Source organism: Salvelinus alpinus, chromosome 33 (genome assembly GCF_045679555.1).
Source record: "Salvelinus alpinus chromosome 33, SLU_Salpinus.1, whole genome shotgun sequence".
NCBI lineage: Eukaryota > Metazoa > Chordata > Actinopteri > Salmoniformes > Salmonidae > Salvelinus > Salvelinus alpinus.
In genome coordinates, this window is record NC_092118.1 from 12280309 (window position 1) to 12303515 (window position 23207).

Consider the following 23207-nt stretch of genomic DNA (forward strand, 5'->3'; position numbering starts at 1 on the left):
GGTTATCTTTGCATGGTGGGCAGTTATAGATGAATACACAAAGCCTTTCATTTGGACAAGGGATCATTGTGCCGTCATCCTCCCACGCCTGGAGAGAAGCGAGAAGGGGGTGAACGGCATCCATCGAGGTGCCTTCCCGTCATCCGAGGGCATCCCGTTAGTATGAAAGAAATATCGGAGCATAGTTGCTTAAATACAGCACTTAAAATGCCCTTACTGGACCTTTATCTCAACATATTTGGTATATTTATTATGGATGGATATGATCAGGTTTTCGCTGGTATGGTTTAGCTGGTAGGGCTAGTTCAACAGTGTGTTTCTGGCGGTCACTTCATAGTTCCAGAAGGTACTCCGCAGGACTTCACCATGCTCAGAATTCTGGGAGAACTGCCTAGGGGTTCCGTTTGACCTCATGAGTTAAAAGGAAGCAGCATGAGATTGCGAGAAAGAGAGAGAGAAAATTAGAGAGATACAGACAGAGGGAGAACCATAGAGAGAACAGAGCGAAAGAGAGACCAGGGAGCGAGAGCCTGTGATCAAGAGAGTAAGGGGAGGGGGTTTAACGTTCTCCACTCTGACAGTTGTGTGGAGTGACATCTTGAGGGTTCCTGTCCCATCCACTTCAGGCCACTCATAGGCTGGCCTGTACAGCCCACTGCTTCCCACAGCCCCCTGCACCAGAGGCTCATAATTACTCTTAAGAAGGTAATAGTGTAAAATGAATGCAGTGCTCTCTCCCCGAGGGGAACAAAGAAGCCTTATTATACAACCTCGTCAGCTCTCCTGTGTGTCTCAGCGCTGTACAATCACTGTTTTCAGCAGGATAAACAGCATGAGGTAAACGGAGCGAGAGAGAGGGGGGGGAGAGAGAGAGAGAGAGAGAGAGAGAGAGAGAGAGAGAGAGAGAGAGAGAGAGAGAGAGAGAGAGAGAGAGAGAGAGAGAGAGAGAGAGAGAGAGAGAGAGAGAGAGAGAGAGAGAGAGAAAACAACAAAGGAGAAGTGGTTGTCTCGGCCATCAAACGGCAGTCTAAGTGTAACTTCTGCTCTTAATTTGTTTTTAAAAAAAAGACGTCTTTTCTGTTCTCAGTTCTTTGCAGTTTGTTTAATTTATTTGAGGTGCAGAAACACACAACACACAACACACACACACACACACACAAGCGTGCGCACACGCAAACTCGCCGCTAAGTCGAGAGACGTCTTCTCATTGGGAAAATCTATCAATAAATCGATGTGACTTTAAACACATTTCCCCCGTGACATCACTGAACTGATAAGACCTGAACTAATCTCTGTTGAGGCTGTCGGAAGAGCTTTGAACAAAATCTAGTTTGCATCTCTCAGCGAGGTTATTTGTCAATGACTTATAATCCCAGGTACATTTCCCGGGTTTTATATTAGAAACGGGTAAATGGTTCTCATGTCTGATGTTTCTCAGCCTTGGGAAAAGAGAGAGAAGGCTAAGGAACAAAAGGAATGTTATGGATTTCAATGTTGAAACAATGAGAGGAGTGAGTGATCAAAATAGGATTGTTTCTGCAGTACCTTTAGACTTGTTTCTGCCTTACCATCCTGGAAATGAGTCGACTGATGATAATGCCGATCATATTTTATAGTAATGAAATGTTCACCCTAGAAACGAAGGAACACTGTATTTTTTGAGTTGTCGTATATATATGGACAGTAAACTCCCCTTTTACCTCCCTCCACTGGCTACACACTGGTTGAATCAACGTTGAATCCGCGTCATTTCAATGAAATTACATTGACCCAACGTGGAATAGACGTTGAATTGAAGGCTGCGCCCAGTGGGTCCTTTCTCATCCTCATCGCAGTCATGTTGTCTACCTGTACTGTAAGACACCGTCCACACCAGACAGAGCATCATGCCCAGAGCAATGAAGTGTTCCTCTTGAGGGTGTCACTACCTTGTCTAGTCCCTCCAAGGGCACGGTACTAGCCAAGAGCAGGAACAATCATCACCAAGGCTTTACCTACTTGGTAATTTATGAGGGCTCAATTAGAAGAGCACACAAAGTAATGATTTTGAAAAGCGCCTCGTCCGTGTTGTGAAATTTGATGTTCTACCTTCTGCTTATTAGAACTGCTACCCCAGATTCATAAACAGTGTTTGGAGATAAATAATTGATATTACACATTATCGCTCCAGAGCGAAAGAGAACATCTCCTTTTTTGCCGTTGTGAGTTTGCGTAGGGGGGCATTTCACTACAGAGCCTATACCCCCCCCCCCCCCAACCTCCTCTGAAAAATAAGAGAGGACTTTAACAGGACACGTCCCCTTGTGCAACGTTCCTCAGTGATCACATCTTTACACGCCAAAAATCTTTCTTTGATTTGCCTTCGCTCTCCGAATCTGTTTCCCTTTTTGCACAAAACCTCACGGAAAACTTTTGCCATATCTGTCATCTCAAAATGGAGTCTTGGTCTCAGATGAATAGTTTTGATCTTTCTCGACTGTTTACGGCCGCGTCAAGTGAAAAAAAAAGACTTGCTGTAAGTGCTTACACCAGCACTAAATAGTTTGACATCTTGCTCTCTAACAACGTCTTTAAAGTAAATAAAAAACTAAACAACGGCCTAGCCTGCAATTAAACTGTAGATCTGAATATGACATGTTTGTACCAGAGTGATTTCTCTTTGCCCTTTTCATGTATCGTTTTTGAAGGGATTCTGTGTGTGTGTGATGTTGTAAGGGCTGTGTCAGATCACAAGGGGACTGTAGCCTGGGTTGAGATGTGGCCTGTGCTGATAGCCTCTGGTCACGGCTGCTTTAACCCCTCCATTCTCACTGAGTGCTCAAGGCTAGACAGTGGCGTTCATCCACCGCTGGCCGAGGACTTCATCCACCCTGAAGAGGCTGCACAGCCTCCCAACGCTCTGCTACACACGCACTTTGAGAGCTCAGTAAATATGTGATACAATTCCACATCCATTCTCATTTACATTACATTTACATTTACATCTCCATTCTCCATTCTCCCACTCTGAGGTCCCATACAGTCTGACTGAGCGGGGTCGTAGGAAACAGCCTAGTGGTAGGAGCTTAAGGCCTGGAGATACTCTACTTTAGCAGAGGCTAAGGATTCGCCATGCAGACACAGGAAGTAAGTCCAAACAGTCTACTAGTGAATCGCTTCCGATGGTCTGAAACTCAATGCCCAATGTAGATGTATGGGGGATACCTAGTCAGTTGTACAACTGAATGCCTTCAACTGAAATGTGTTTTCCGCATTTAACCCAACCCCTCTGAATCAGAGAGGTGCGGGGGGCTGCCTTGATCGACATCCACGTCTTCGGCGCCCGGGGAACAGTGGGTTAACTGCCTTGTTCAGGGGTAGAATGACACATTTTACCTTGTCAGCGCAGGGATTCCATCCAGCAACCTTTCGGTTACTGGCCCAACACTCTAACCACTAGGCTACCTGGCGCCCCTGGCAGGTTAGCCTTTAAGGGTATTAGACTATAATTCTCCTGAAATTGAATTGGACTTCACCATAGCAATACTAATCTGTAGTTGGTCTTGCGTAAGGTAAAAACAGAGATGGTGTCCGTCAGTATATTTGGACATGTCCCCCCCCCCCATTTAAAGAAGCTGTAGAATTAACAACCTGTGTATGCGAAACGCAGATGCAGAAGAAAAGCCTCTGTTTCTTTCACTGTCTCTGTTACTGGAGCGGAAACAATGAGCCTCCTGGAAGTGCTGGCTGACCATTGCAGGGTAAGAGAGGGAGGGAGAGAAAGACTGAGCCGGAGAAATGTGTGTGGGGGGGGGGGGGTCCTGGAAGGTTTCGTATATCATAATTATCCCGTTAAGCAACGGCGGAGTTCCCTCGGGAATTATTCTTAAATGGAGGATTTGCAACGAGAATGGGTCAGAAATGCTTCCAGCAAGCAGGAAATCCTGTTTTCATTTACATAATCATATCACTTCTCTTTGGTCCCTTCTTAAAGGCGGATGCTAATTCACAGCCCAGCTTTTGTTGGTTTAAAGCTGTTGCTGTTGTTCTTATTCCCTCCAATACGTGTCCCCTTACTGCCAGAGCTTCTCTAAATCTATACTCCCTTTTTGACCTTACTCTAAACATCTTCTTTGAGCGTGGAGTTGGCCCTTTTGGCTCTTCTTTCTCGAGCACATATGTGAAAAGCAGAAACATAAATAAAAGTTGATTCATGAATAGCGCTGTCTTAATTGAGACCCAGTAAGAGTAAGTAGCAGATGTTATACCGGGAACTGTTGAATCATCAGAGACCAGAGGAAGTCTGCAAAATCATATTAAAAAAAACAAGCCAGGTGCTCGTGATTTTCCATTGCAGCACACTGTGGCGGTGTGGGAGGGAAAAGGAGGAGGAGGATAGGAGAGGGATATTCATCCGGAAAGATCTACAGAGAGAGTGATAGTGCAAACGTACTGTAGCACTCAGAGACAATTCTGGTGTCACCCTACGGTTTGATCTGGCCCATAAACTCTGTTTATTGTCCTTAGTACGATAGTAAGCATCAGATTATTCACTGTAGAGCTTGTCTGAAAAGACGTATTTCTGGATCGTTGTTTCGACACACTTAATGCTGTTGGTACTTTCAGAATCACGAGTGTATCCAAGGTTAACGATGAACACAGAGAAAGTGAAGTGTACCATGTCTGCATCTCCCTGCTAGTCTGAATCCTCAGCACTGAGCACGTCCCAGGTCTCCAGCTCTCTCTTGCCTTCTTTTCTTATTTTAAACTCCTGTCCCTGATCCATTAGGAACCCATCTTATATTGTTGTGTGATTCCTGCCCTAGGATGCGCCGTGCTTCAGCGGCAGGCAGGTTCCTGTGACGGCTGTGCTCTCTGTCTGTAATAGTAGAGTAGGGAACCTGTGAGGAGGTGCGGTGACAGGCCCACTGTGGGGGATTAAAGGCCCTCTCTCTCTCTCTCTCTCTCTCTCTCTCTCTCTCTCTCTCTCTCTCTCTCTCTCTCTCTCTCTCTCTCTCTCTCTCTCTCTCTCTTTCGCTGTCTCGGTCTCTCTCTCTCTCTTTCTTTCGCTCACCCCCCCCGTTTCTCGGAAGTGACAGACAGTGTCATTCTCGTCACTCAGAGGGGACCTCGTCCCAGGCTGGCAGAGTCGCTTCAACGTTCTTCTCCATTCCCACCGCAGCGCGACGCCACACAAAATTAGTAACCAGATATGGCAGTGGCGCGATGCTAGTGCGAATAATACCACACACTCGAGGGAGCCCAGAGCTGTGAGATTAGCACAGACAATTAATACAAGACATGCCTGCGAGAGGGCCTCTGAATATCTTTATGTTGTTTAAGCCACTACGACTCAAAAACTGAAACTGTCCCTGTGTGTCAGTATTCGAGGGAGTGTGTGCGTGTTCATGTCTGTGTGTGTGTGTGTGTTGTGGAATTGAAACCCTAATTTTGACAGGTGTTTTGATGTCATCTTTCTTTTTCACAGCCCCGAAGTCATGTATTGTACAGTAGCTTGTCACAGACATACTTGTCCATTGAAAACCACTAACAACGGTAACGTTAACATTTCCAGCCTGTAATCCATGTGTAAGTGAAGGAAGTGTGTGCGGTCTATGTAAGCACAACTAGGCCCTCCCTGCGTACAGGCTTGATAGAATAAAAAGCATTATTCATACTCAAATGAGGCCTGATGAGCACAGATGACCTCACCTCTTCCTGTTGCCAAACAAAAGGTTCATTTTATAATAGAGACGGGGGGAAATGTGGAGTACAGAAGATCCCTGGCTCGTCCCACCATCCAGAATGTGCCCTCTACAAAGACAACAAAAAAACTTTTAGCGACAGCCTTTGGTTGACCTTGTTAGCGCCAGCGCATTTGGGTAATCTGTGCTTAATTATTTTTTTCCCTCTCTTCTACATAATACTACAGCTTGTGCTCAAACCACAAGCATTTAAGACGTGGCAATTTTGTTTTTTGCACATTCCAATGCCATTATGTTACATTGTTGCCGAATAAAGGCTGGTATTATGCTCCCGCAGTAAAGGGCAGAAGTGGACGGAGTTTTTAATCTGCTGAACGAATCAATCAGGATTATGTCAGCTGAAAAGAATCACAGACAGCAGTCGCCAGTGTGTGTGCGCGTGTGTGTGGTTATTTGAAATTTTGCTTATTTAAAGGGGAGCTATTTGTTGGTCGTGAATACATGGGGGTGACTGAGATGTCATTTCTCGGTACAGAGAGGATCTCTTCTATTTATTTTATCCTCTGTGGGAGGATTGGAAGGGCGCTCATTATCATTTCAGCAGAAATGATTAGGAGATCAAATAGAGATCGAATGCCATTTCCTTCCATTAATGCGGGGGGGTTTAGTGCGTCTGTCATGGCATGGCTGTCCGGCTGCCTGTGGGAAAAAGACAGAGGGAAGAATGGAGGAGAGGATTAAGAGGGGACCGGGGCTTGGCAAGGGAGTGCAGGGCTATTCATTAGAAGGGCCCAAAGAGAGGCACACTGACATGCAGAGAGAGAGAGAGAGAGGGAGGGAGGGAGACAGAGAGAGAGAGAGAGAGAGAGAGAGAGAGAGAGAGAGAGAGAGAGAGAGAGAGAGAGAGAGAGAGAGAGAGAGAGAGAGAGAGAGAGAGAGAGAGAGAGAGAGAGAGAGAGAGAGAGAGAGAGAGAGAGAGAGAGAGAGAGAGATAGAGAGAGAGAGAGGGAGACAGAGAGAGAGAGAGAGAGAGAGAGAGAGAGAGAGAGAGAGAGAGAGAGAGAGAGAGAGAGAGAGAGAGAGAGAGAGAGAGAGAGAGAGAGAGAGAGATAGATAGATAGATAGATAGATAGATAGATAGATAGATAGATAGATAGATAGATAGATAGATAGATAGATAGATAGATAGATAGATAGATAGACAGAGAGAGAGAGGAGCCTTGATCAGTAGCTGTACCACACAAAATGGAGGGTAAAGGCAAAAAGCAGTGATCACATGGTCAAGTTTGCCCTCCACATTGTGCAAACCTACTCATGCAACACTTTGTCCTGCTTTGAGACTCACACGCGTTAGGGTGAGGGTCCTGCCCTCTGGGGCCACTTTCAAACAAACCACCTTACTGTTGGGCCTAACAGGCTACTAATGGCTTGCCAGTCACACAACCAACCCTCAAGTCACGACTATGACATAAAAAAGTGGCCTGTGTGCCATTTGTTTTGTCAACTTAGGCTCAAAATGTGACTGCATGTTAGAATCAGGAGTTGGAGTAATGCTCTCTGTGAGTTCAAATCCCTCCATTAGTGCGCTGGCTCAAAGGGTTATTTTCATCATCAGGAGCACTAAAACCCATGCATACTTCTTCCGTCTGAATAGCCATTTTCTCTGTATTGTATTTATGTATTGAAAAAAGGTAATAGATCAAGCACATTCCATTATTCTCTTATAAGATCATTAGCAAATATAATTAGATATGAAAGAAAGTAATTTGGAAAAGAGGGGGAAAAACGCTATCAGGCAAAGAAGACAGATTGTTGCATCAGAGTGTTTGGGCTTAAATTGCTCAGCGGAGGTATTATCTATCTAACCATCTTCTTCTCAGAAATAGTTACTGGGAGAGGGAGGGAACTCACTCCAGCCCACTGTTTCTCAACCAAGACCTAGCTTTTTCCTGTACGCCAATGTCTCATACAATACCTACGGGTAAGGGGGAATAAATCAAATAAATAACATCTAAAACAACAATACCTACATTGTGTAGTGCCGTTCTTTAAAAAATACAATATCAGACAGTGCGGAATAGGCCCCCTTCCCCCTGCATATATGGATTCTCCTTTTGTACTTTTGTCTTACCTAAAAAGGAAACACAAATCTTCTTCCTTGATGCAGTATCGCTGGGAACCCATTCATTGTGCCACTACCACATGTAGGAGTTTGTCACTGTTTGTGCACCTTAACGCGGTAGTGTGCTTTCTAATGAGGATCTGAGCAGAAACAGCCATAAACACAAAATCCTGTCTCAACGCAAATGTACTTTTTTCTTCTTTAGTGGTGCTTTAAGGGATGGGGGTGGATGTGGATTCCTCTTGTCTTTGTGAATCGCAGCAAATGGTATTCATAAACATCCTGTATTCATTAAAACCTTCTAAAAATATGATTTGGGTGCACTTCCTCGTGCTCAAGCGGTGGTGTGTGCTGTTCATATTTACATATTTATAAATACTGGGCTGTACAATGAGGCCTACCTTTGCCAAAAACAACACTTTTCTACTGTCGCCGGATGCCTGGGAGAGAACAAAGGCCTCAGAGGCACCTTCTGTTATGCAGGTGAATGAGGACCCAAAAGCGACGTAATAGAAACAGAGTCTTTATTCCAGTATCAAACAAACAATGATTCTCCTGGATATATCAAAGGTAAATCCAAAACAGGAAACTGAAATCCTCTCGTCAGTAGAGAGGAACGACAGGAGACGCGACCACAGACTGCAGGTCGCTTCAGGAAGGCACAGGCCGTAGCTGACATAGACACCTGCTCACACGCAGCATCTGAAGAAGGCAAAAACACGACAGGGCGGAACAAGGACACTGGAACAGCAAACATCAAACAAGAATCCGACAAGGACAGAAGCGGAAAACAGAGGGAGAAATAGGGACTCTAATCAGAGGGCAAAATAGGGGACAGGTGTGAAAGAGTAAATGAGGTCGTTAGAAGAATGAGAAACAGCTGGGAGCAGGAACGGAACGATAGAGAGAGAGAGCGGGAGAGGGAGAGAGGGAGGAGGAGAGAGAGAGAGAGAAAGAGGAAAAGAACCTAATAAGACCAGCAGAGGGAAGCACAGGGACAAGACATGATGATCAAAGACAAAACATGACAGTACCCCCCCACTCACCGAGCGCCTCCTGGCGCACTCGAGGAGGAACCCTGGCGGCAACGAAGGAAATCATCAATCAACGAACGGTCCAGCACGTCCCGAGATAGAACCCAACTCCTCTCCTCAGGACCGTAACCCTCCCAATCCACTAAGTACTGGTGACCACGTCCCCGAGAACGCATGTCCATGATCTTCCGTACCTTGTAAATAGGAGCGCCCTCGACAAGGACGGGGGGGGGGGAGGGAAGACGAACGGGGGCGCGAAGAAAAGGCTTGACACAAGAGACATGGAAGACAGGGTGGACGCGACGAAGATGTCGCGGAAGAAGCAGTCGCACAGCGACAGGATTGACGACCTGAGAGACACGGAACGGACCAATGAACCGCGGAGTCAACTTGCGAGAAGCTGTCGTAAGGGGAAGGTTACGAGTGGAAAGCCACACTCTCTGACCGCGACAATACCTAGGACTTTTAATCCTACGTTTATTGGCGGCTCTCACAGTCTGCGCCCTGTAACGGCAAAGTGCAGACCTGACCCTCCTCCAGGTGCGCTCACAACGTTGGACAAAAGCCTGAGCGGAGGGAACGCTGGACTCGGCGAGCTGGGACGAGAACAGAGGAGGCTGGTACCCAAGACTACTCTGAAACGGAGATAGCCCGGTAGCAGACGAAGGAAGCGAGTTGTGAGCGTACTCAGCCCAGGGGAGCTGTTCTGCCCAAGACGCAGGGTTTCGAAACGAAAGGCTGCGTAATATGCGACCAATCGACTGATTGGCCCTTTCTGCTTGACCGTTAGACTGGGGATGAAACCCGGAAGAGAGACTGACGGAAGCACCAATCAAACGACAGAACTCCCTCCAAAACTGTGACGTGAATTGCGGACCTCTGTCTGAAACGGCGTCTAACGGGAGGCCATGAATTCTGAACACATTCTCAATGATGATTTGTGCCGTCTCCTTAGCGGAAGGAAGCTTAGCGAGGGGAATGAAATGTGCCGCCTTAGAGAACCTATCGATAACCGTAAGAATCACAGTCTTCCCCGCAGACGAAGGCAGACCGGTAATAAAGTCTAAGGCGATGTGAGACCATGGTCGAGAAGGAATGGGAAGCGGTCTGAGACGACCGGCAGGAGGAGAGTTACCTGACTTAGTCTGCGCGCAGTCCGAACAAGCAGCCACGAAACGGCGCGTGTCCCGCTCCTGAGTAGGCCACCAAAACCGCTGGCGAATAGAAGCAAGCGTACCCCGAACGCCGGGGTGGCCAGCTAACTTGGCAGAGTGAGCCCACTGAAGAACAGCCAGACGAGTAGAGACAGGAACGAACAGAAGGTTACTAGGACAAGCGCGCGGCGACGCAGTGTGAGTGAGTGCTTGCTTTACCTGTCTCTCAATTCCCCAGACAGTCAACCCGACAACACGCCCTTCAGGGAGAATCCCCTCGGGGTCGGTAGAAGCCACAGAAGAACTAAAGAGACGGGATAAGGCATCAGGCTTGGTGTTCTTATTTCCCGGACGATAGGAAATCACGAACTCGAAACGAGCGAAAAACAACGCCCAACGAGCTTGACGTGCATTAAGTCGTTTGGCAGAACGGATGTACTCAAGGTTCTTATGGTCAGTCCAAACGACAAAAGGGACGGTCGCCCCCTCCAACCACTGTCGCCATTCGCCTATGGCTAAGCGGATGGCGAGCAGTTCGCGGTTACCCACATCATAGTTGCGTTCCGATGGCGACAGGCGATGAGAAAAGTAAGCGCAAGGATGGACCTTATCGTCAGACTGGAAGCGCTGAGACAGAATGGCTCCCACGCCCACCTCTGAAGCGTCAACCTCGACAATGAATTGTTTAGTGACGTCAGGAGTAACAAGGATAGGGGCGGATGTAAAACGCTTCTTGAGGAGATCAAAAGCTCCCTGGGCGGAACCGGACCACTTAAAGCAAGTCTTGACAGAAGTCAGAGCTGTGAGAGGGGCAGCCACTTGACCGAAATTACGAATGAAACGCCGATAGAAATTAGCGAAACCGAGAAAGCGCTGCAACTCGACACGTGACTTAGGAACGGGCCAATCGCTGACAGCCTGGACCTTAGCGGGATCCATCTGAATGCCTTCAGCGGAAATAACAGAACCGAGAAATGTGACAGAGGAGACATGAAAGGCGCACTTCTCAGCCTTCACGTAGAGACAATTCTCTAAAAGGCGCTGGAGTACACGTCGAACGTGCTGAACATGAATCTCGAGTGACGGTGAAAAAATCAGGATATCGTCAAGGTAAACGAAAACAAAAATGTTCAGCATGTCTCTCAGTACATCATTAACTAATGCCTGAAAGACAGCTGGAGCATTAGCGAGACCGAACGGCAGAACCCGGTATTCAAAATGCCCTAACGGAGTGTTAAACGCCGTTTTCCACTCGTCCCCCTCTCTGATGCGTACGAGATGGTAAGCGTTACGAAGGTCCAACTTAGTAAAGAACCTGGCTCCCTGCAAAATCTCGAAGGCTGACGACATAAGGGGAAGCGGATAACGATTCTTAACCGTTATGTCATTCAGCCCTCGATAATCCACGCAGGGGCGCAGAGTACCGTCCTTCTTAACAAAGAAAAACCCCGCTCCGGCGGGAGAGGAAGAAGGCACCACGGTACCGGCGTCGAGAGAAACAGACAGATAATCCTCGAGAGCCTTACGTTCGGGAGCCGACAGAGAGTATAGTCTACCCCGAGGGGGAGTGGTCCCCGGAAGGAGATCAATACAACAATCATACGACCGGTGAGGAGGAAGGGAGCTGGCTCTGGACCGACTGAAGACCGTGCGCAGATCATGATATTCCTCCGGCACTCCTGTCAAATCACCAGGTTCCTCCTGAGTAGAGGGGACAGAAGACACAGGAGGGATAGCAGACATTAAACACTTCACATGACAAGAAACGTTCCAGGATAGGATAGAATTACTAGCCCAATTAATAGAAGGATTATGACATACTAGCCAGGGATGACCCAAAACAACAGGTGTAAAAGGTGAACGAAAAATCAAAAAGGAAATGGTCTCACTGTGGTTACCAGATACTGTGAGGGTTAAAGGTAGTGTCTCACATCTGATACTGGGGAGAAGACTACCATCTAAGGCGAACATGGGCGTGGGCTTCCCTAACTGTCTGAGAGGAATGTCATGTTTCCGAGCCCATGCTTCGTCCATAAAACAACCCTCAGCCCCAGAGTCTATCAAGGCACTGCAGGAAGCAGCCGAACCGGTCCAGCGTAGATGGACCGACAAGGTAGTACAGGATCTTGATGGAGAGACCTGAGTAGTAGCGCTCACCAGTAGCCCTCCGCTTACTGATGAGCTCTGGCTTTTACTGGACATGACATGACAAAATGTCCAGCAGAACCGCAATAGAGGCAAAGGCGGTTGGTGATTCTCCGTTCCCTCTCCTTAGTCGAGATGCGAATACCTCCCAGCTGCATGGGCTCAGTCTCTGAGCCGGTGGGAGGAGATGGTTGAGATGCGGAGAGGGGAAACACCGTTAACGCGAGCTCTCTTCCACGAGCTCGGTGACGAAGATCTACCCGTCGTTCTATGCGGATGGCGAGTGCAATCAAAGAGTCCACGCTGGAAGGAACCTCCCGGGAGAGAATCTCATCCTTAACCTCAGCGTGGAGTCCCTCCAGAAAACGAGCGAGCAACGCCGGCTCGTTCCAGTCACTGGATGCAGCAAGAGTGCGAAACTCTATAGAGTAATCCGTTATGGATCGATCACCTTGACATAGGGAAGCCAGGGCCCTGGAAGCCTCCTTCCCAAAAACTGAACGATCAAAAACCCGTATCATCTCCTCTTTAAAGTTCTGATAAACGTTAGAACACTCAGCCCTTGCCTCCCAGATGTGCCCCACTCCCGAGCCCGACCAGTAAGGAGTGATATGACGTAAGCGATCCGAGCTCTCTCTCTTGAGTATGTGTTGGGCTGGAGAGAGAACACAATATCACACTGGGTGAGAAAGGAGCGACACTCAGTGGGCTGCCCAGAGTAACATGGTGGGTTATTAACCCTAGGTTCCGGAGACTCGGAAGACCAGGAAGTAGCTGGTGGCACGAGACGAAGACTCTGAAACTGTCCTGAGAGATCGGAGACCTGAGCGGACAGGGTCTCAACGGCATGACGAGCAGCAGACAATTCCTGCTCGTGTCTGCCGAGCATTGCTCCCTGGATCTCGACGGCAGTGTTGCGAGAATCCGTAGTCGCTGGGTCCATTCTTGGTCGGATTCTTCTGTTATGCAGGTGAATGAGGACCCAAAAGCGACGTAATAGAAACAGAGTCTTTATTCCAGTATCAAACAAACAATGATTCTCCTGGATATATCAAAGGTAAATCCAAAACAGGAAACTGAAATCCTCTCGTCAGTAGAGAGGAACGACAGGAGACGCGACCACAGACTGCAGGTCGCTTCAGGAAGGCACAGGCCGTAGCTGACATAGACACCTGCTCACACGCAGCATCTGAAGAAGGCAAAAACACGACAGGGCGGAACAAGGACACTGGAACAGCAAACATCAAACAAGAATCCGACAAGGACAGAAGCGGAAAACAGAGGGAGAAATAGGGTCTCTAATCAGAGGGCAAAATAGGGGACAGGTGTGAAAGAGTAAATGAGGTCGTTAGGAGAATGAGAAACAGCTGGGAGCAGGAACGGAACGATAGAGAGAGAGAGCGGGAGAGGGAGAGAGGGAGGAGGAGAGAGAGAGAGAGAAAGAGGAAAAGAACCTAATAAGACCAGCAGAGGGAAGCACAGGGACAAGACATGATGATCAAAGACAAAACATGACACCTTCAATGGCAGTACTCTATGTAACTGACTGCTTGCCAGCCTGCAGCAGACTCAAATGTACATAGGGCTAGGGCATCAGTCACTTCCATGGCACTTATGGTACAGCTAAACTCAAGTCTCATGCAGTCAAACCCACGTCATTAGAGGACTAGCACTTAATCTACAATACATGGAGGCTAGGATTATCTGGGTGAATAACTTCTCCTGCTTTAGTTTTGGCCTCATCAGAATTACAAATATTAATTTCCAACCTTTACATAAAAATAACAAATACAGAGCAAAACACAATGTAAAATGGAAGCATTTATACTGCTTTCCATAGTAACTGATTAGCTTAGTCTTCTGTAGTCAGGTGAGAGACTATGCTTAGAGACCCCCACTCTAACTCTAGTATTTCCCAAGGCGGTTTACAACACATGCTCTCAGCCTTGTGTTAGGCCATTGTTCTGTCCGTCTATTCATTTATCCATTCTGTTAAGCATGACACATGTATTAACACAGTGTGGATCCTGGAGCTATGTGTCCTCTTACCATATGCCTGGGTTTCTAGGGCCCTCTTCTCCAGTAAATGGCCATTCTGACTGTTATCTCACAGTTTACCAGTAGAGGGCATCCTCACCCTTTCAGCATTTTCAATAGTCCTATTGTGAATACGGAGCATTTTTACAATTCATTGCGAAATATATACGTTCGCATACAAATAATGATCTAATCAGTTGTCACAGATATAGAGAGTCTTGCTGACCTGATGCGGTTGTATAAATTGTAGCATTTACCCATCCCAATATAATTTGTTTGCATAATACATGTAAGGCTTTTCCTAATGGTAGGATTCCTTACATTATAATGATAAAGTGTGTAGTCTACAGCATTGACCAGATAGTATTTATTTAAACCGTATTGACCTGGTATGATAAACAGTAGTTGTTTTTAAGATGGCAGACACAAGTGGAATGTCAACGAGGTCCTTGGGTTGGCTGGTGAGGTGCATCTGTTCCGCACCCGAATGGGAAATTAAAACTGAGAGGAAGTTATGAGGAATCTATAAAGTTGGCCTGGAAATCTCCCGTTCGCAGTGGCAGTTGTTTGGGGAGAAGAAATGTCGTGCTTAAATAATAACATTCCAGGTGGCTTAGTTAATGAACAGTGAAAATCAAATATGGGGCTTAAGCTGTAACTCGTTACTGGAAGTTTTTTTTCCAAGGGAAATCACGAGGAGAAGCCACCCTTGAGAGACCAGATACTTTTTATGCAAAGAAAAACATTTCTTTGTTTATTAGGTGGACTACGACAACATATTTAGTTTAGTGGGGGGGGGGGGGGCGACATTTAGTCTGATTCCTTATTGAATAGTTGTATAATGATAGATTGATGCGTGAAGCATAGATGTAGACATATAATGGTATAAACCAACAGACTGTTCCATCATATTGCCATGTAAAATGCATACATGACATACACAGGCTTAGTCTGCCATCTGGTGGTAAAAGTTGGCTCTGACAGTATTTCCTTAGACTGCATCATCATACAGTACCATGCAGATGAGACTGCAAATGATGGACTGAACAGTGATGCGCTCTCTTTAAGAGATTAAAGCAGTTGTGTGCAGCATGTCTTCAAAGCTAACTCCCAGCGATGATCGTTTTAATTTGTTGATGCGTCTGGCACAGGATGTTTCAAGTGTGAATTATGATCCCTAATAACTAGGGTTCTGGTTGTAGGGCACACTTATCTCCAGATCTTCCAGCGTTAATATCAGATAAGCCCGGAGAGCTACTTTAATTATCTTTAGAATCTTCATCTGCCTTTTCTAAACTGTTTGACATGTGAGTTTTAAGTGATTACATGTGAGTTTTAAGTGAACGTACGCCGCATCTTGATTTGAGAGTGACGGTGTGATTGTGTGCTTTATACAGAGAGAGTAGGTGTCAGCGATATTGTTCTTTGGTAAATCCAAATGATGTTTTAGCCGTTTTTAGTTTTCCGTTGCTCTGCACCGACTCTTCATTTCATTTCGATATCTTGGTCGTGACAGCACAATCAAATAAACACGTTTTAATTTCATTTTGTCAGTTTCATGACGGCACTTTAAAAGAACATGACATGGAAATGCATTCAGTAGATTTTATCGCCAAATAAATTTCTCAGAAGTTGTCGAGGGAATGAAACTGTGAAAGGAAACAGGGGTTGTATTATTTAGCTCTCACACTGTTTCAGAACTTAAAGATAAGCGTGTTTTACTGTCCGGGATTCAAACTTGCATTCCAATTGCTTACTTCAGTTCACGATCACCAAGTTATCACACTTATCTAGCAAACAAACTTGCTTGGAAAAAGTATGGAAATCCTTTTACTGCTAGTGTCTCATACCATTTTTAGTCTGCAACCTTTGCTAAACACCTCACAACCTCACCTCTGGGTCCCTGTTTTAGACGTAGCCTACATTTGAACTAAGTTTAGAAATGTGACATTTAGTCATCGCAATGTTAGTCCAGAAGTTTGTCTGTCATACATGTGTAATGCTAATGCTAATTGTTGGTTCCAGAACAGAATGTCAGTTTCTGTTTTGCTCCTACTTCACCCTATATGATGTTTGTTACAGTGAGAGGCGGCCATTTTGTGTGTATAACTGCTATGCTATGTTTAGTGTCAGAATGATTGTGTTGTGGCTGTGGTGGGGGCCGGTGCAGTCGTGTTAATCTGCGTTTGTTCTCTTAACTGTAGTTCATCTGTGGGTAGGAGAGGAGGAAGGCCATGGAGCCCTGGGCCCCGCGCTGACCCTCGACCCTAACCTCGCGCTGCCTAACCTAGCTGACACTGAGACGCACGACGCAGGCTCTCTTAACAGAGACTAACTCCCGCCCGAGCACCCGGCTGGAGCAAGGCAGGAACATGATGATGGTGATGATGGTGATGATGAAGGAACACACTATATCAAAGACTTTATTTAAAACATGGTACCATCAAACAAGAGAAGTCATTCAAAATGAACTATGAAGAAGTGTTTCTGCCCTGTGTGAGGATGGAGAGGAGACTGAGAGACAGACCTGCTGAAAGGACTTGTAGAGGCCACTGGATGTGACGCTCAGCAAAGTGACAGACAGACAGACAGACAGCGACTTGAACCATTCTGTTTCCTGTCCTCTCATGGATGACTCCTCCCTCCGTCTTCTGTCTTCTTCATGTCTCTCCTTTGATTTGATGTTTTTGATGAAACTACCTGCTAAATGACAGTACCTAACACGCCCCTACTATGACACATTCCTTGATCCAAGATGGCGTCCATCATTGTTGACAAAAAAAATGTGATACTATTCAGACTGAACTGTTGTGCTGACCCTGTGCTTCACCTGTACGACAGACTCTCTCTCTCTCTCTCCTATCAGACCCAGTACAAAGACAGGCATTCAATGACCCCTGGGTCACAGTAATGGTATTGGCCCTGGACTGTACCATTCCCACTCTTGTCCTGCTGGAGCTGTAGCTTTAACTCGCTCCTTTTGACCAGACCAACCATCTATGGAGACCAAGCACACTTATTGCCACGCACATTTTAGTTGCTATTTTCTACCCTGTTTTAGGGCACAATGCTCTGTGTGTCAAAAATGAATTAACAGGGAGAGAAAAAAAAGAAGGAAAAACTAAACCCTAAGTATGACATACTCTGACAATCTTTTCCTGTGCTAGCTAACTAAGAGAGAGCGATAGTTTTCAGATATGATTGGGATGTTAGTAGATGTGACAACGAGAAGAGAAAGCCTGAGCATTGTACTGTACAGTGTGATGATGGGCAGAGGACTGAGGATCCTCACCCAACCCCCTCCCCGTAACGGAAACAGGACTGAAGTGAAGACTCTGCCCTAGCATGGTCCACTCGTGTCTTTCCTCGCTCTATATGACAGAGCCTGTAGATGCTCAGAACTACATGTAAAAAGAGAGAAATAGCAACAAATAAAACGTTGTTTGTGAAGAGCAAAAAGTGTTGAAGTGACAGTAATAACTAGTTTACACGCCCTTGTCCTGTAGATAAACATAGAGCTTGAAGAGAAGTTATCAAAAACAAAACGGGATTGTATTTTCCCATCCCTTTTCATCTCTCTTAATGACTTCAAGGACTATAGTGTTTGCAAATGTTCGTAAGATACTGCCACCAATCAATGTTGCAAAGTGTTACTGACTACTGAAACGGTTTGTTGTATTTACTTTGAAAAATAAGAAAAAACTGGAAAAACAAGTGTTGTCTAGCCTTAGATACAGTCAACGTTGTTGCATCAACGAAGCTAGTTGTTTTAGATGGTAGGCCTTAGGGTTGAGCTTTTTTTGTTCAAGTACTGTACTTTTTTGCCTTCTACATTTTAAAGAAAAAAAAGAAAAAGATTGACAATCTACTCATGTGCTCCAAACATATGCCCATATATACATAATACATTATGCATAGAAGGATTTTTGTTTTGTTTTTTTTGTTTAAAAAAAAAAGTATTTTGCACTGTGATTAGTATTATAAATCAAATCTATACAGTACAAAACTAGCTAACTAACTACAATGAAGGTGTGTATCTGTGTGTCCCTTGACATTGTGAAATGTTTCTATGTCCTCTTGTGAACCCTGAGAATTCTAATGCGGTATGTACAGTGCAAATATATACAGTACATTTTCAGTTTGAAGGACTACAGTACATGGCTTTGACAAAATGTTATCATAGTGCCGACCCAAGGCATGCAAGTCACTTGTGTGGTCATCATTTACATACTGTTTGTTACTAAAGCAGAGTGATGATCGATGCTCAAATTCCACATCGGGTTGAAATTCCTCTCCCATCTAAAAAAGCCTCTTGTTTTTTATTTGCTTTTCTAGACTTTAGAATTCCCAATTCCAAAATATGAAGAAGAAAAAAAGGATGAGAAATTAAAACAAAAAGTGGTATTGTAGGGAATTAAACAGGGTGCTGAGAAGTGGATTGTGGGACTGGGTCTGAGTTAACCAATCAGAGGGCCCGGTCAGTCCCATAGTGATGCCCTCTCTCCCCTTCTCTCCGTTGTGTGGTTGTATACCTGAGAGGGGATAATATTAACTGTCTGGCTCTCTCTGAACCAGTATATGAGCATTCCACGTACGAACCTGTCTTGTGAGCTGAAAACCTTTTGTTTGCTGTATTCTCATGGCAGATGCTTCGTTTTGTAACTACTGAACTGTACTTATAATAAAAATAAAATGTATTCAAACTATAACGGATTGTTGTGGAGCGATGGATTGTCTCTTTTTTCCCACAGGGTAACAGTCAGGAGAAAATAAAGCATCGAAATGCCAGTGTTGAGTAAACAACAGTCTGAACATGTCACTCCCTCCAAACGATTCTGTTTCCAGTCTACTCCTTTATCCCAGAGCATCATGGACTATGCACATGCTGTTGAATAGGCTACAATACAAACTAATTATGGTAGGCCTATGTGATATTGTCATCCACCACAATCAACAAAGTCGCCTCACTGCATTGGATGGAGAACTGTCCTCTGCAGACTCAGATAGTTTTGTGCTCTAAAATACATACACACATGAATGTAGGCCTAGCCATGAACATCCACCCCTAATACACTCAGGTACAAGCATACTGAAAATGGTTACACACTCATGCAAACCAGAGAGACCCACAATGGACCACATCCCACCTGACACACTCACACACACACAGACTCACACACACACACACACACACACACACACACTGAAAGAAAGATCAGTGTTCAGCTGAGAGCACTTCTCTCGACTGTTGTTGGTGAAGCGCTTGTTATATTGGGCTGAACGATGCATCTTTCTCCCTTCTCCCTGACTTCACTGTTAAGTGCTGTACAAGGAAGTAGCCGGAGGGGATACAGAGCTGACTGACTACAGAGCTGACTGTGTAGCACCAAACTGGCCTGGCCCGTGACAGCTCAGATGACAAGTTATGGTGTTGCTAACAGTAGCACCGTGCCCTTGGGCCAATGTATTGTTAATTCCAAAACACCATCGAGTGTTATTTCAGGGTGGGCAAATAATTGCTCTTCTCCTTGTTTCTTTTTTTTCTAGTCTATCCATCACCCAAAGTTGTTTTAGGCATATTGTGTGTAATTGGTTAGTGTGTGTATGTGTTGCTCTGTTTATGTGTGTGTGTGTGAGTATGATCTATGACAGATAGTGCTTTGATGTCATTTTTCACAGGTCCATTACCGAGTTTGAGGGTGCTGCACCTTCGAACCCTTGAGACCATGTTTGTCTCATCTAAGGAATCTCTCCATTTCCCATAGCAATGTTATAGGCAGGAAAGTAACTGCATCAGCACATTCAAAAAGATAGAACTTCCTTACCCACGTCAAAAGTACACAAAAGTACACTCAAGTCCGTTTTGTTCCCCTAGTTCAAGTCTGTGATGTTTTTCAAGGGGAATTATCTTATGTTTTTATTCTTCCTCTGGTGGTGTGGGCTGAAACCTGATCCAGGTCTGGTTGATGGGATCCATATTTGAGTTAACCTAACGTCAGGACCCAGTCAGGACCCAGCGGCTGCTGAGCCTGCTGGGAAGAGGCTCAGGTCAATGGCTGACAAATTTTTAAACGGATCAGCTACACTGCACCAGATGTGGGGCCGCTAGTGATGCACGGGAATCTGGTCCTAATAAAACTCACATCCGTGAAAAGTAACCATTTGACTTATTTATTTTCTCCCTCTGTCTCTCTCTCTCTCTCTGGTAGTGATATGCAGTAAATAGTGTTTAAAGGAAGGATGTGTTGTATGGTTACAAATCAGATAGATAATCAAAACCAGGATATTAATGTGCGTGTGTGTTCACCTACTGTGAATGTGAACGTGCACGTGTCACTGATTCAAGAACACATCAGGTCATTTTTCATTAGATTCTGTTCGTATGTCTTTTCATTGCTTGATGTTCTGTGATGCGTCATCAGTTTGCCTCATGACCCTGTTCAGAGCTTGATGAACAATTCTTCTCCCTTCATTTAGCTTTTTTTCTCCCTCTCTCACATCTCTTGTCTTGCCGTTGTCTCTCTCTCTTCCTCTCTCTCCGTCTGTATCCATTTCCTCTTTCCCTTTCACGCCATATTGTGCTGCAATGTGTGTGCGGCGGCGATTGATGTGCTTAAGATGATGGTGCGGCTCCGTTCAAGTGTGCCAGCAGTTGTAACTGGGCAGATGGTGACCTCCAGTTGAACCTGTCCTTGCGCTCATTTGTTCAGCTGTGGTTAATTTCACAGGCCTCCATGTTGCAGGAATCTCTGCATTATGCACTGCTCCCCCATGGCCACCAGAGGGAGATAAAGACCAGCTTTTACCACATCATGAGGCAACTGAGCAATTTGATCAAACGCTATCAACCCCGTCACCACAGTCTAGAATAACCAAGTCTATTTTATGTTGAACATATATGCTCATGAACGTGCTAGCTACTTATGATCTGTAATTAAAAGCATACCCATCTGTAACCATAAGATATGGTTATACAATCTGGGCCTCTTGGACTGAGGCTTGACGTTATCCTCATAGACAGGGAGATCATAACAGGGAGATTATGACCTATTTGAATTTGAGAAATACCGGTACTCTTTTGTGATTCAAAGCCGAAAATGTAATTATTTTCTATAATACACCCGCACTCACACATACCCACCCACACATACCTACCCACCCATGCACACCCACATCCAGACACACACTGGTCATCTGCCACATAATGTCATCTCTTCTGCTCAATCAGTTTAGACAATCCCTGCATATTTACAGTCCACCGAAATGCTGTTTATTCTGTATTGTATGTACTGTACTGTGTAGAGTAATCTCTCTCTAAAAATTCACACACACACACACACACACACACACACACACACACACACACACACACACACACACACACACACACACACACACACACACACACACACGGAGACAAACACACGGAGACACACACACACACACACACACACACACACACACACACACACACACACACACACACACACACACACACACACACACACACACACACACACACACAGAGACACACACACACAGAGACACACACACACAGAAACACACAGTCCCCTGGCTTCCTGTTTCCTGGTAAATGTGTCTCTGTGCTAGTCTCAGGCTCTGGCTTATGAATCGATGATCATGTGGTGTAAGGGAGATAGATGGCTTTTAGCTCCATCTTGTCTCCTCTAATTGTAAAATATTAGTTACATTAGACTCTGCCTTGTGATTAATGGAACTTATTTGGAGGTGGCCCTCTCCTGGCCCTCCCCCTTCCAAAGTCCTCCACTGACTTTTGAGAATTGAGTGATTTCACTTAAAGCAGACAAATAGGGCTCTCTCTCTCTAAGAGGAAGAGAGAAGAGAGAGGCCGAGCAAAGGGAAGAGAGAAGGAGGTAAGGAAAATAAGAGACGGGAGGGTGAGGGGGAGGAGGACAGAGGGAGATAAGGACAGGCAAAGCTTGTGTGGGGGAAAGCACTGATAATAAGGTTTAAAAAGTTATGCCAGAAAAAATAAGCCAAGAAATGTAAGCTTTGCAGGAAATAAAGCTTCGCCAGATTTATACCGTATAACACATTGCAGATCACACGCTGAAAATACAACCCGATCTCACAGAAGGAAGTGAAGTCTTGATCTTGTTCTAAACCTGGTCGTCACTGAGAAAGGTACGTATATTCATCATAACGGACTGTATTAAGAATAGTGCTTTCCAATAACCCTCAGCCCAGTCCTCTTGCCTGGAAACACAGTGACTGTTATTGATACCCGCAGACCACTTAGCCGTGCTGGAAACATGTTTGTGACGGCCAGAGACCGGGTTGCCCTTGTAATGTCTGCCATTGGAGAGAGATAGATCATGTTATGGCAATATGAGCAGTTTGTAGGGGACTTACTCAATACAGAAACTTTTCCATCCCGGCCCTCCTCTGTTCCTGAGCCCATGGGAAGTGTGATGTTTTCATTCGTCCTCTCTTCTGTTGTTTTTTCTTTTTTTCTTAATTGGCTCAGAGGCCTTGAGCAGCACCTGGCATGTATCGGGGCGAGCTGACATGATCTGCTCTGTTCAGGACACCGTCTCCTCTGGCTGTTCAGCTCCCACGGTTAGCCTGACACACACATCACTCTCTGTTCTCTGTGAGCCACTGCTTCAGTCATAATGCTCCTTTTTTGACACGGGTTCGTTTTTATCATCCTTTCTAAGAAGGTCAAACGGAAGTTTCCACCAGGCTTATCTACAGTATGAGTGGTTTATTACCTTTCAGTCCAAATGAACTATTTCTTGTTGTTTCTATCTCTCCGTTTCCCTTACACAAGCACACAGAGACTGTAGCCTACACTCTTACAGACTTGGGCATCCATTATCTGCCTGCAGTGACAGGTCAGCAATAGACTGTGCAGTCTTTAGCTCTTGACGGACAGTGGGAGAAGAAGGCTGGAGACAAACGCTTATGAACTGTCCATCCCCAGGCCGGCTCCTCTGCTCCCGGACACATGCATGCACACGCACACACACATGCACACACGCACACA

General features: G+C 45.5%; 1 protein-coding gene across 10 annotated transcripts in view; it reads left to right on the forward strand.

Annotated features, from left to right (window-relative positions):
- The window catches only part of znf536 (zinc finger protein 536), a 191812-nt gene that overhangs the window by 153373 nt on the left and 15232 nt on the right, over positions 1–23207 (forward strand). For 2 of the 10 annotated variants that reach the window (XM_071380780.1, XM_071380781.1), the window contains exon 8: positions 16381–18885. The exons of the other annotated variants lie outside the window; for them this stretch is intronic. In XM_071380780.1, the coding sequence (XP_071236881.1) occupies positions 16381–16511 (131 nt within the window). In that variant the 3' untranslated portion in view covers positions 16512–18885. Of the gene's footprint in view, positions 1–16380; positions 18886–23207 lie in introns of those variants that run through there. 10 annotated transcript variants of the gene reach the window in all.